Source organism: Gekko japonicus, unplaced genomic scaffold, assembly GCF_001447785.1.
Source record: "Gekko japonicus isolate JY-2015 unplaced genomic scaffold, Gekko_japonicus_V1.1 scaffold386, whole genome shotgun sequence".
In the NCBI taxonomy this organism is placed as follows: domain Eukaryota; kingdom Metazoa; phylum Chordata; class Lepidosauria; order Squamata; family Gekkonidae; genus Gekko; species Gekko japonicus.
In genome coordinates, this window is record NW_015163100.1 from 535,705 (window position 1) to 547,416 (window position 11,712).

Consider the following 11,712-nt stretch of genomic DNA (forward strand, 5'->3'; position numbering starts at 1 on the left):
CGTCGTGAATCAGGCCTACTTCAATGTAGGCCCAGAGTCGATATACAGTTGTCTGATGCACAGTCAGGCACCTGGGAAGACCTTTTACGTACCCCAGACAAGAGTGGCCTACTCTGCCCAGGCATTCTGGGTCATGCTTTGTGCCCAGCCGTCCAATCCACAGTTGCCCTGACAGTTGCTCTCCGAGCAGGTGGCAGACAGACTTTTCATATGAGTTTTTGAAAGGGGATCCATTTGTGGGAGGAGAGCCAAGCCCATGTGGTTCAGCTGCTGCCTCCTTCCGGGAAATATTTAAAGGGGCTGCACTCTCGCCGTAATGTTTTGTGTGGATGTTTTTGCCAGTGTACACATCTGCTTGTGTAAGTCAAGGTTTAAGAGTCTGTGCAAAACCAGAAGTGGGCATTTGGGCTTGTGCTGTTTCCAGAAGGAGCCCTTATTTTCCATGCAAGGGAGAGTTATTAGAAACCTCCCACTTTCTCTCTGGGATAGAAGGACTCCAAGATCGCCATTCCTACCTGTATTCGATGAAGGGAGCCTGGACTCTCAAAAGCCCGCCGCCCCCAAAACCTTGTTGGTCTCTAAGGTGCTACCAGACTCAAATCTCACTCTTGTTGGAACTGTAAGCTTTCTTAGCCCTCAGCATGAAGGGGCAGAGTCCAAGTCCTGGGAAGCAGAAGCGGCTGAAGGTTTGTGTCTTTTTTGTCTCAAGGAACTGCCAAAAAGAGCAAGATTCTGTCCCAGGAGGAGCGGAGGGTGGTGGCGTTTCATGAGTCCGGCCATGCCCTCGTGGGCTGGCTGCTGGAGCACACAGAGGCCGCGATGAAGGTACATTTGCTGCCCGCCCTGGCTCGGGTTGTGGGAACCTGGGCTGAGGACCGTGTAGCTTTCCCACGCTAAGCGGTCCTTCTGTGTGTGACGCGCCTCCTGTTGCTGCAGGTCTCCATAGCGCCTCGCACCAATGCTGCCCTGGGCTTTGCTCAGATCCTGCCCAGGGACCAGTACCTCTTCACCAAGGAGCAGCTCTTCGAACGGATGTGCATGGCCTTGGGAGGAAGGGTGTCGGAGGCGATCACGTTCAACAAGGTGACTACAGGTGAGGAAAGGCCTTTCTGCAGACAGGCCGAGCGAGGCTGTGAAGAGAGCCCGAGGAAGCCTCCCATGAACACATGATCCCGACTTATCCTGAGTCAGACCCCGGGTCTTAAGGAGAAAAGGGTCTTTCACATCACCTACCCCCACTTTTTTTTTTTTTTGCCATCAAGTCACAGCTGACTTAGGGCGACCCAGTAGGGTTTTCAAGGCCAGAGACGTTCAGAGGTGGTTTCCCGTGGCCTGCCTCTGCGTCGCGACCGTGGACATCCTTGGAGGTCTCCCATCTAACGACTAGCCAGGGCCAACCCTGCTTACCTTCCGCGATCCAATCTACTGCATGGTCCTTTTTAACTGGAGATGTCGGGGATTGAGCGGGGGGGAGGGGGGGACCTTTGGTGTGTGAAGCAGAGGCTCTCCCACTGAGCCACAGCCCCACAGGGGAGAGAGGGGTGTTTGCGCCTGCCTTCCTGGGCAGCTCAGACTTCCGTTGGGCCGCACGTTTCTCACGGTTGGAGGTGATTGTCACTGCTCAGCCAGTTAAGCCGCTGGTTTTGCAGTTTGCTTGGGCAGTTGGCTGTGGGAGAAGAGGGGGGAGACCTCATCAGGTCCAGTGGTGATCCAGATGCGGATTGTCTTTTGTCCTTTGCATGCCCAGGGGCCCAAGATGACCTGAGAAAAGTAACCAAGATAGCCTACTCAATGGTGAAGCAGTATGGGATGGCACCCAACATTGGACACCTCTCCTTCCCCATCGAGGAAAATACTGCAGGGATTGGGCGGCGCCCTTTCAGCCAGGGACTCCAGCAGATCATGGACCACGTACGTTCTCCCTGTGACCGCAGAGCTGCCGACGGCGCTTTCTTTCCCCCCGTTCTGCCGTGAAGCTGACTGGGCCCGGCCTTGGTCCAGTCTCCTGTGCTCAGCCTCTACCTGTGGGGCCACCTCTCTCAAGAGAACCCCTTGCTGGGCTCCGCGAGGCCCCCTTCACATTCCGTCTCGCCAGCGAGTGAGATCCGGAACCTTTTCAGTGCTGGCTCCCACTAAATGGCACGGTCTCCCCTGGGAGTGTCAGGCTGCCTCGTGGAGGCCTTCTCAGGTGTTCCTGGAAAAGCTTTCCTTGCAGATGGTTTTGCCTCTGTTGTGGCTAGGGTGTGTCTTCAGTCCTTGCTGTGATTTCACCCTGCTTTTATTTCAGTTCTTACGTTAGTATCGTAACCTGCTTTGAGTCTTGTTGGGCAGCTGAGAAATGATGTAAATAAATATCGTTGTGAGGATAAAATGACAGAGAGGGGAACTTTGTACGCCCCCTTGAGCTCCTCAGAGGACGGATGGGATGAAAACAGTGGTAGATGAATAGATAGGTAGATGATTGGAACTTAGAAGCTGGTCTCCTGAAGCCAGAGCCAAGTTTTCCCTGTTGCACGCCACCCTAGGAAAGAATAAGCCCAGTCCTGCACGGTTGGCGACAACTCTTCAAAGCACTTTATTTGTGAAAGCGGGTCTGTGTTAAGTTTCGTGGACAAGAGAGGATGCAGCTGTCGAAAAGAGACATATCCTGCAGCGCTGGTGTCTGCCCAGGTGTCATCCAAAGGTTTCCTGTATGTTTTCTGAATCTTTGGGCTGCACATGTGTTGTGCCAGAACACCGCTTTTAAGACTCCTAGTCCATGAGAGTTGAGCAGTTGAATCTGAGCTCAGTCCTTCCATCGTTCCAGGGAGTGCTACAACTCTCACCTTGCGTTCGAAGTGGTCGAACGGAGAAGTTCCTGTCTCCCTCCCAGCCTTCCCAAGGGGAGGTTCCACACAGAGGAGCCTGTTGCTTTGTTTGCTAGATCGGTTGGGGGGGGGGCTGCTGAAAAAGCCACGGCTGCTCTAGGATGTGTACAGCACAAAAGTAGCCCAGCTGGCACAACAGTCTTTGGCTTTGCCCGGCCCACATTAAAGCTTATGAAGGTGCTGGCAAGATGGCTCCGCAAGTGACTTGTTTTTATTCCTTTATCTCACTCTTTATTTGTTTCGCTGCACTGGAATTACAAACAGGGGTCAGTAGCTTGCAGTCCGCAGCAGCTTTTCATTAAGGAGCTTGCTTTTGAACTCCATCTGAAACTTCTATGAGCTTTTACAGCCGAGATAATCTTAAAGTGCTGACTCACTAAAGCTGTTATCAGAGCCACCTACAGCCGGTTGCCTGAGTTTGATGAAGTTTTAAGTTTTAAGAAGAGATTTGGATTTTTACATCTATCATTGGTTACGTTAGCATTTTGGCTGTTGGTCATATTCTGAAAAGTTAACTTTGAAGTTGTGAGGTTGTTTTTCCCCCCCCCACTAATAAGATATCTAATGCTCATAATATGGACTCAAACAAAAGGACTCGAGATGCAGAAGATACTATTACCCCCTCCCCCAGCAAGTAAACAAAAAAAGATTATAGACTATTTTGCAACCAAAGAAACATTTATAATATTAAAGTTTATGACCCTGTGCAGGAAGTGTCCAGCTCAAGGTTGGGGAATGTTAGCTAAGGGTCTCCTCCAGTGTTCCCTCTAAGCTGTGGAGTCTTGTGAGCAAAAATTCTACGTTGTGAGCAAGCGATTTGGCTGCTGCATAAATTAGTTTGCTCTGGAGCCCTCCTTCCTGAGGTAAGGCAAAAATGTGTGAGCCGGAGGCTACAAAAGTATGAGCTAGCTCACACTAACTCAGGTTGGAGGGAACACTGGTCTCCTCTCTTTAGCATCCGGATCCCTCAGCTGCTGCACTGGAACTGCCAGGAGCTGCAGTCCAGAATCCTCTGCTAGTTTCATGCGTTCCCAGAGTTACCTGTTGGCTTTTCCTTTCCAGGAGGCAAAACTGCTGGTGGCCCAAGCCTACAGGCGCACAGAGACAGTGCTTCTGGACAACCGGGACAAGCTGAAGATGGTATGGCTTTTCCCTGCCTGAATGCTGCTGGCACACCTGTCCTGGTGGCGTGGCCTTGAATTGGGGGGGGGGGGGGGGGGTTGATCCCACTCAGTGGGGGGCCATGAGGAAGCCCCTTCCTTTTAGACGAACCTGCTTCATAGTGCAATCGCAAGGCTTACAAACAGCTCTGAGATTCCAGGAGGAAACCTGGCACTCAAAAGGTGAAGAGAACAGGCTGGACTGCTGCTAGGATTCGTCCTCTGCAGTAGAGATGTAAAGGCCCGGAAAAATTCGGGGGGGAAACAGGTTTCCCCCGTTTTTTTCCTGAAGCCTTTTTTGTTTTTTTTCCGAAAAAATGAAAAAAGAAACGAAAAGAATAAAAATGATTATGGAACATTTTATTTTAACATGATGAATAAAATACTTTAAGACAAAGTGCTCAAATATTTTCCAAATCATTTCTAAAAAATATGTATGGTATCAGATTAATCTAATTTCTGTGCACTGAGGACAAGCAAGTCCTAGGTTACAAACTGAACTCTCCAATGCAAGAACAAGATGCATTTCTTCCTTTAGGAGGTGCTATTGTCACAAGAAAAGAAAAAGGTTTCAGTTTTGTTTTTTCATGTGGGTGGGTATTCTGTTTGTAATAATTGTTTGGATACACTATATCCAAACACTATATATGCTAGTTGTGATAATTTCATGCCAGGTAAAAATGTCCATAGTTATAATTTATGTTCCTAAAGTAACAGAATGACTTTCAATCTGGAAAAGAAAAAACAAGTGCTAATGTAGCATTTTTTTTCAATTTTTCCAAAAAATTCCATTTCCCCCCCCCCAAAAAAAAACGGGGAAAAACTGGGGGGGGGGGGGGGGGGGGTTCTGAGTTTCAAAATTTCTGGAAATTTTACATCTCTACTCTGCAGAGACACAAGGGACATTCTGGCGGGGGTCTGCCAGAAGGAAGAAGGGGGTTTGTCTGAAAGCTCATTCTGTGCAGGAGGGTTTTTCTTCCCCCTTCAGATGAAACCAGCGAGGGGTTGGCTTAGAGCTGTCCGTAGGTACGTCCTGGCTTCTGGCTGCAGCAGCTTGAGGGTGCTCCTTCAGGTGTATGTGCACAGAAGAGCAGCTTGGAGCAGCTTTGGTAGGGAGGTTGTGCAGCCGCTAAACCCACCCACTCCTGTGCATACCTCTGGGTCAGTGGCAGAGAGCACTTAGTTGGTCTTTTGACTAGTGAGCTGGATCTTGCTTTATCCAAGTGGAGACTGAGCTGCAAAGGGTCACACACACACACCCGCTTAGGTCCCTCACTCTTCAGGTCTTGCCCATGCATGTGCATTCCTGAGCTCACCTTCTTCCACCTTTGGGTAGTGAAGGGTGGGGTATAAATCCAATCTCTTCTCTTCTTCTCTGTTTAGCTAGCCAACGCCCTCCTGGAAAAGGAAGTGATCAATTATGATGACATTGAAGCCCTAATTGGGCCTCCCCCCCACGGGGCCAAGAAGATGATCCCCCCTCAGAGCTGGATTGAAGCCGAGAGAGACAAGCAAGATGTGGGGGATGAAGAGCCCCCCCAGCAGCCACCCAGGCGAGGGGAAGAAGACGAAGAGCCCAGACTGAGCCCAGTTTGAAGCCAGGTCATGGCGTGGAGCAGGAAAAGCGCCGACCAGCTTCCTGCCCGAATCAGGCTCGCTAGGAGAGGTTCTCCTCCCTTGCCCCTTAATGTGTGCGGGCCCCTCTGCTCATATGTCTGGGATGGGTTGTAGAGGGTGTGTTCTTCCTTGCTCTGGGAATGAGCTGTGGCATGGGTGTGGTGTCAGATGCCCTTTCCAAGATGTCTGGAAGAAACCAGACGTCCGTGGGTTGCTGGACTGTGCTCCTGGCAGGAGGGGCCAGCTCTCATGCGCCAGACCTCCTGCCAAGTCATTGGAACGCCTTGAGTGCCATGCGAGGCCTCTGGCCACAGATGTTACGGGAAGGCAAAGCCCAGACCTTGAGAAAGAGAGAGAGCCTACAAGTCTTTGGGCAGAAGATGGTTCTGATTGGAGGGCAGGGTGATGTTTTTAGGCCAAATGTTTGTCCTGCGCTGCTGAAGGCAGTGAAGGGGGGATGGGTTGATCCTCACTAAGCAAATGTGGGTGGGGGTGTGTGAGAGAGATAAAGAGATCAGCCAGTTCCATTTGCATCCTCCCCACCAATGTGGATTCTTTCCAGGAGGATTGTCTTTGTCCTAGAATTAACCTACTCCATATTTTGCTCCTGGCAACATTAACTTGCAATTCTAGGGCCCTCTCCTCAGGATGTTAACTACAGGTATAAAACAAGTGTTTGGGTCCCTCTTGATAAAGAGCCCCACCTCCATCTTCCCCACTGGCCCTTGGCAAATTGTCATCCATGATCGGTAGCTACCACCTAGTGGTCTGTTCAGAAACCTGCATGGGATAGTCTCTCTAGAAACCTTGAGCAAGATCACAAGCTCTTGAGTCTCTGTGGCCATTCCCCCCCCCCCCCCGAAAGGGAAGCCAGATCTACCCATGAGGCATTTCTGGAGTTACTTGACTTTCACCAGATCTCTCAGCTGCATGGCAGTCTCGTCTTCAGATACTTCCGGGGGCAGGGGAAGCCAGAGGTCCTGTCTGTCAGTGTGTGTGTTTATCTTGGAAGTTGGGATAATGGTCAAGAAAATAAAGTTTGGAATTTATTACTGTTGTCTCAGGATGTGTTGAATTTATGAGTTCATAATAAGGAGAAGCCACCCTTTCCATCTTAGCCTGGATTCTGTTGCCCAGAGGCTCAAGACAGGGAAGTATGGGTTCCTCCTGCTGCGCTCCCCACCCCCCAGTTACTGTTTGATGCATATTCCATCCTGCCTTGATTTTAGTCATAACGACTCAACATGACTCCTATCAGAAAGAGTTTTGCTGTATCAGTCCAAAGGCCCATCTAGTCTCATGTCCTGGCTAGCTGTGTTGGAAGACATATGTCTCCCGGAAGCTCCCAAGCAGTGCATGAACACAACCCTGTTCTTAGTCTGCAGTATTTGGTAGTCAGAACTGCCCTTATTTGTGAAGGTTCCATTTAATGATCCACTTTAACAGCCCCTGATGGAACAGGGGTCTGTCAGTTTCTGTTGTCCCTCAGCAGAAATCTCCAGGAATTTCTCACCCCGAGTCCAATCGACAACCCTACCTAGCTACATGTTGTGTGAAGCAGCATTTCCTTTCATCCTGATCATCCTGTCCTTCAGCTTCATTAGGGGGAGCCACTTTCTACCTTACCGGCTATGGTGCTATACAATTATGTCCCTAGTATGGAAGTGTATAAAATTAAGTGCTGCCTGGATAAAAAGGGGAAGAGAAAATTCTCCCCTGCACCCCGCCCCCTCGTTGTGGCCACCTTGCTAATACTTATTTCTATCAGCGTTCCTTAAGCGGTTTTGGCCGCAAGACAACTGAGTAGCAAAACGGACGTGGTAGCGCGCAGCCCCTTTAAGGACGGCGCCATCTTTAGTCATGGCACGCCGATAAGCCGTGACGCCTGCGCGGCGGATCCTTCGTTCTGATTGGCCAGAGGCGAACGGTGGTGTTTCCTGGAGCCGGGGCGGGGATATCCCAGCGTGCGTCGCGGCGCCTCTTTCTTTTTCCGGCCGGCCATTTGCTGCAGCGGGAGGTGAGTTGGAGTCTGTCAGGGGGCCGGGCGGTTATCCGTCTGCATCCCTCGCCTGTGTGGAGCCGGGAGGGCTCGGAGTGGGCCGGGAGGACCCGCCGGCGCCTCGCCGTTGGGGCGGGCGGGCCATTGGACGGCGGCAATGATGATAGCCGGCAGCGCCTGCGGCCTGGGCTGTTGCAGGCCCTGCCGGAGTCTCCGTGCGGCCGTTCAGCAGCTGCGGGTGCCAGAGAGCCTGCAGCTCGGGCCTGGGAGAGCCGGAGTCAGACCTCCGTCCTGCCGTGGAAGCGCCCTGGGCCGGTCGCACGCCCGCTCGGCCTAACCCCGCAGGGTGGTGGTGGTCAGTGTTCCCTCGAAGCTGAGTTAGCGTGAGCCAGCTCACAGTCTTTTAGCCTCCAGCTCACACACTTTTGCCTTGGCTCAGGAAGGAGGGGCTCCAGAGCAAACTCATGTATGCAGCAGCCAAATCGCTCGCTCACAACTTTAATGCCAGGAGCTCACGAAGTAGGATTTTTGCTCACAAGGACTCCACAGCTGAGAGGGAGCATTGCAGGCAGTGTTTCCTCGAAGCTGAGTTAGTGTGAGCTAGCTCACGGTTTTTTAATCTCGGGCTCACACACTTTTGTCTTCGCTCAGGAAGGAGGGCTCCAGAGCAAACTAACTGATGCAGCAGCCACATCGCCTTCTCACAACTTTAATGCTAGGAGCTCACAGAGTAGGATTTTTGCTCACAAGACTCCACGGCTGAGAGGGAGCATTGTTGGTGGTGAGGCTGTGTTGCAGAAGGAGGCACTGTCGTAAGCCACGCTGGGTCCCTGCTGGGCAGAGAAGTCCGGTGTCAGCGTAGACGGCGGCCAGCAGTACCGGGCTGGGTGTTCCAAGGGTCTCCAGAGAAAACCGGTCTGTGGAATGCTTGTGGAGGGGCACCTGCAGTGCGTGAGAGTGCCCCCCCCCCATTCAAAAGGAAGGGCCAGTGTTTGTCCAAAGCAGGCGCTCTGCTGCTGGACTCAGGCTCACATGTTCCGCCCTGTGTAAGACAGTGAGGGCACCACTTAATGCTTAATTCTGGGTGTTTTGTTTACCTTGCTCTTTCTCCAAAGAGTTTACCTTCCCCCTTTTTATTCTCGCCATCGCTCTATGAAGTGGGTTAGACGGCGTGTCAGTGGCCTGTGAGCTTCATGGCCAAGTGGGGATTTAAACCTGTGTCTTCCCCCAGGCCTAGAGTGTTTTCACACATGCTGCATAATGCACCTTCAGTCCACTTTGCGACTGGTTTTTATTATGTGAGATGGCAAAATCCGCTTGCAAACAACCTGGTGCAAATACAATGGCTCTTGGTGGAGGGCAGTTGTGCTGGCAGAAGTATCAGTTGATGCCAGGTGTTGGATATAGGGGAAAGCAGCTGTTGAAGAAGAGAGTAGATCCCAGCATTGAAGCGGTCATTCTCTTGGTGCGTCTGGCCTTTATTAGTCTCTGTTCACAAGGCAGAAGGCTTCATTTAAACCATGTCAACGGCATCTTCTGAAAGAGCGGCTTTTTAAAAACATAGTTTGAGCATCTGGTGGATGAGGCGGCACCTGGGAGCTCTTGTCTCCTGCACTCAGCAGCATCAGGGTCAACTGGAGACAGAGCTTTGCGTGGCACATTTCTCTGCTTGGGAAAGGCTATTCTTCTTGAACTGAGCAAAGCTGAGCAATATGGATATAGATCATTATGCTTTCAGTACTTAAAATCAATCCAGACCCTTCACGTCATGAAACTGATTTAAATTGCTGTGGGAAAGACCAGTTTAGTTTATTGATGTAACGCAGGTTTTCTGTATGGTACTTCGTAGACTTTGTGAACCACCATTATACTAATTGGTTGTTCTGACATCATATTGGTTTGCAGCTAGGAGAGGTGTTACGTTTGGTGTCGTGGTTAAGTGCGCGGACTCTAATCTGGGAGAACCGGGTTTGATTCCCCACTCCTCCACTTGCAGCTGCTGGGCGACCCTGGGCAAGCCGTAGTTCTGATAAGAGCTGTCCTTGAAAGAGCAGTTTCTGCCAAGAGCTCTCTCAGCCCCGCCTACCTCACAGGGTGTCTGTTGTGGGGAGGGGAAGGGAAAGGAGTTTGTAAGCCACTCTGAGACTCCTTCAGGTAGTGAAGGGCAGGGTATAAATCCAGTCTCTTCTCTCTTCCGTAATCCAAAGTCTTTTCTTGGAGCCGAAAGTTATTTCCACTTTGGTGAGGGAGATGGGGGTATTGTGAAATTAAATGACTGGTCCTTGGTGCTCTATCTGCATCTGAAGGGGGCATTACGCAACTTTGTAGAATGGGCTTGAAGTTGCAGGATACCATGAATAAACGGCCATGCTGTTTGGTTGGTAAAGTCAGAGAATGATAATAATCTAGGATGGAGCCAAATAGAATTCTGGAATTTGTGGGGCGTAAAATAGGGAGTACAAGAACGACACCCGGAGGGAAGATCTGGATGAGAGACAGGCTGATGACTCCTGAATCTTAGCACTTGTGATGGTGATTTTCCACTACCTTGGTCAGTAGGAGTCTAGTGGCCCAGTGTGGTGGCCCAGTTTCAGACTACAGCTGGCAAGACCCCTGTCCATGAGAATGTGTGGCCTCAACAGTCATATAGTCCCCCACCACCACCACCAGGTCTTCTAGGCATAAGAAGCAGGTTAACTCAGTTTGCCTGATACCTTATAACCTTAACTTGTTATTTAGTTTTGTCTTTGCATGTCTTAAAACATCTTCATTGTGTTACATGTTAATTTGCTGTTCAGCCTCTGTCTATAAATGTGACCTCTACCTTCCATTCCAATGTATCTGAAGAATGGTCTTAAAAGTGCCACTCTGGACTCTTAATTTTGTTGCCTGATAAAGGGTCGTGGTTTTAGGTTGAGATCAGAAGTGCAACTTTTTTACCTTTGTGTTAATTGAAAATCAGATTATTGTTATGGAGGAGCTTACTGTGAAAGAGCAGTTCCTTTTTAAAGGCATTGGCTTATATACTTCTTGAAATAGTAGAAAGAAGAATCACTTCTGTGATAAACACAAAATCAAAGCTTGCAAGTGTGTTCCTGTTGTAAATTATGCAGTACCACGGAGATTTAAATCAAGAATAAATAGCAAAGCAAAGTGATTTTTTAATGGCTCATGGGTCTGGAATCCAAAGTGACAGTGTATATTACATCTAAATGGCCAAAACTGATGTGTTGTATGTTCTTACTAATATAGAACAACTATTAACAGCATTATCAGTTAAAATAAAAATGTGTGTCCCGTCAGGGTTTAATAATCTGGGAATCTCCAGATGTTAATTGTACTAAAATAAATTGTTGATGTAAGAAGTAAAGCCTGGTTTCTTAGTGAAATGCTCTCTTTAACTTCTGAAGGGCATATTTTGTGGATTCCATGTTAAAGGGATTTTCTTATGACTTCCCCAGCCTTGACCAGAAGGAGCCCAAAATGCTGGGTTTCCTCTGGGTAAATATGTGTTGGGTATGGAAGAGAATTTTGAATCCTTGCTAGGCAGGTATGCCACTGCATCTCTTCCTAACCTATTTGGGGAGGGGGGGTTGTGCTGTGAAGATCTATTGCTGCGTTAAAAGCCCTGTACATTTGTTTTCAGGGGTATAAGCAGCCATGGCGCCCAGCCGGAATGGCATGATCTTAAAGCCTCACTTCCACAAAGACTGGCAAAGACGAGTGGCTACATGGTTCAATCAGCCAGCCAGGAAGATCCGCAGGTGAGTTCCTGCAGAGCCTGTGAGTTCCCTGTGCCAGATGACCAGCAGATAATAAACCCGGGATAACCAGAAAGGGGGGGGGTGGACTCTGCCAATTTGGCTTATTTGCAGGGCTCCCTTCCTCTGCTCCAAAGATGCTTGATCAGGGCTGCAGCCAGATGATGAAAATTCTCCGGAATCGCTGTACACCATTGATGATGTATTAGAACCCCTATCAGCTGATGGTTGTGGCTTTTTAGATTGCTGTCCCTGGGGATGAAAGTCTCAGTGGGGAAGGGGCTGCCTTATAATGCTTTGCTGTAGCT

At 49.8% G+C, this 11,712-nt stretch overlaps 2 protein-coding genes across 2 annotated transcripts in view; both read left to right on the forward strand.

The window, feature by feature from the left end:
* The window catches only part of SPG7 (spastic paraplegia 7 (pure and complicated autosomal recessive)), a 159,273-nt gene extending 152,633 nt beyond the window's left edge, over positions 1 to 6,640 (forward strand). Inside the window, exons 16-20 of the mRNA XM_015406681.1 lie at positions 710 to 825; positions 937 to 1,093; positions 1,748 to 1,911; positions 3,930 to 4,007; positions 5,411 to 6,640. Coding sequence (XP_015262167.1) covers positions 710 to 825; positions 937 to 1,093; positions 1,748 to 1,911; positions 3,930 to 4,007; positions 5,411 to 5,623 — 728 coding nt within the window. The 3' untranslated portion in view covers positions 5,624 to 6,640. The remainder of the gene's footprint in view (positions 1 to 709; positions 826 to 936; positions 1,094 to 1,747; positions 1,912 to 3,929; positions 4,008 to 5,410) is intronic.
* A 951-nt stretch (positions 6,641 to 7,591) lies between these two features.
* RPL13 (ribosomal protein L13) overlaps positions 7,592 to 11,712 on the forward strand; it is a 7,775-nt gene continuing 3,654 nt past the window's right edge. The window contains exons 1-2 of the mRNA XM_015406718.1: positions 7,592 to 7,661; positions 11,290 to 11,407. Coding sequence (XP_015262204.1) covers positions 11,304 to 11,407 — 104 coding nt within the window. The 5' untranslated portion in view covers positions 7,592 to 7,661; positions 11,290 to 11,303. The remainder of the gene's footprint in view (positions 7,662 to 11,289; positions 11,408 to 11,712) is intronic.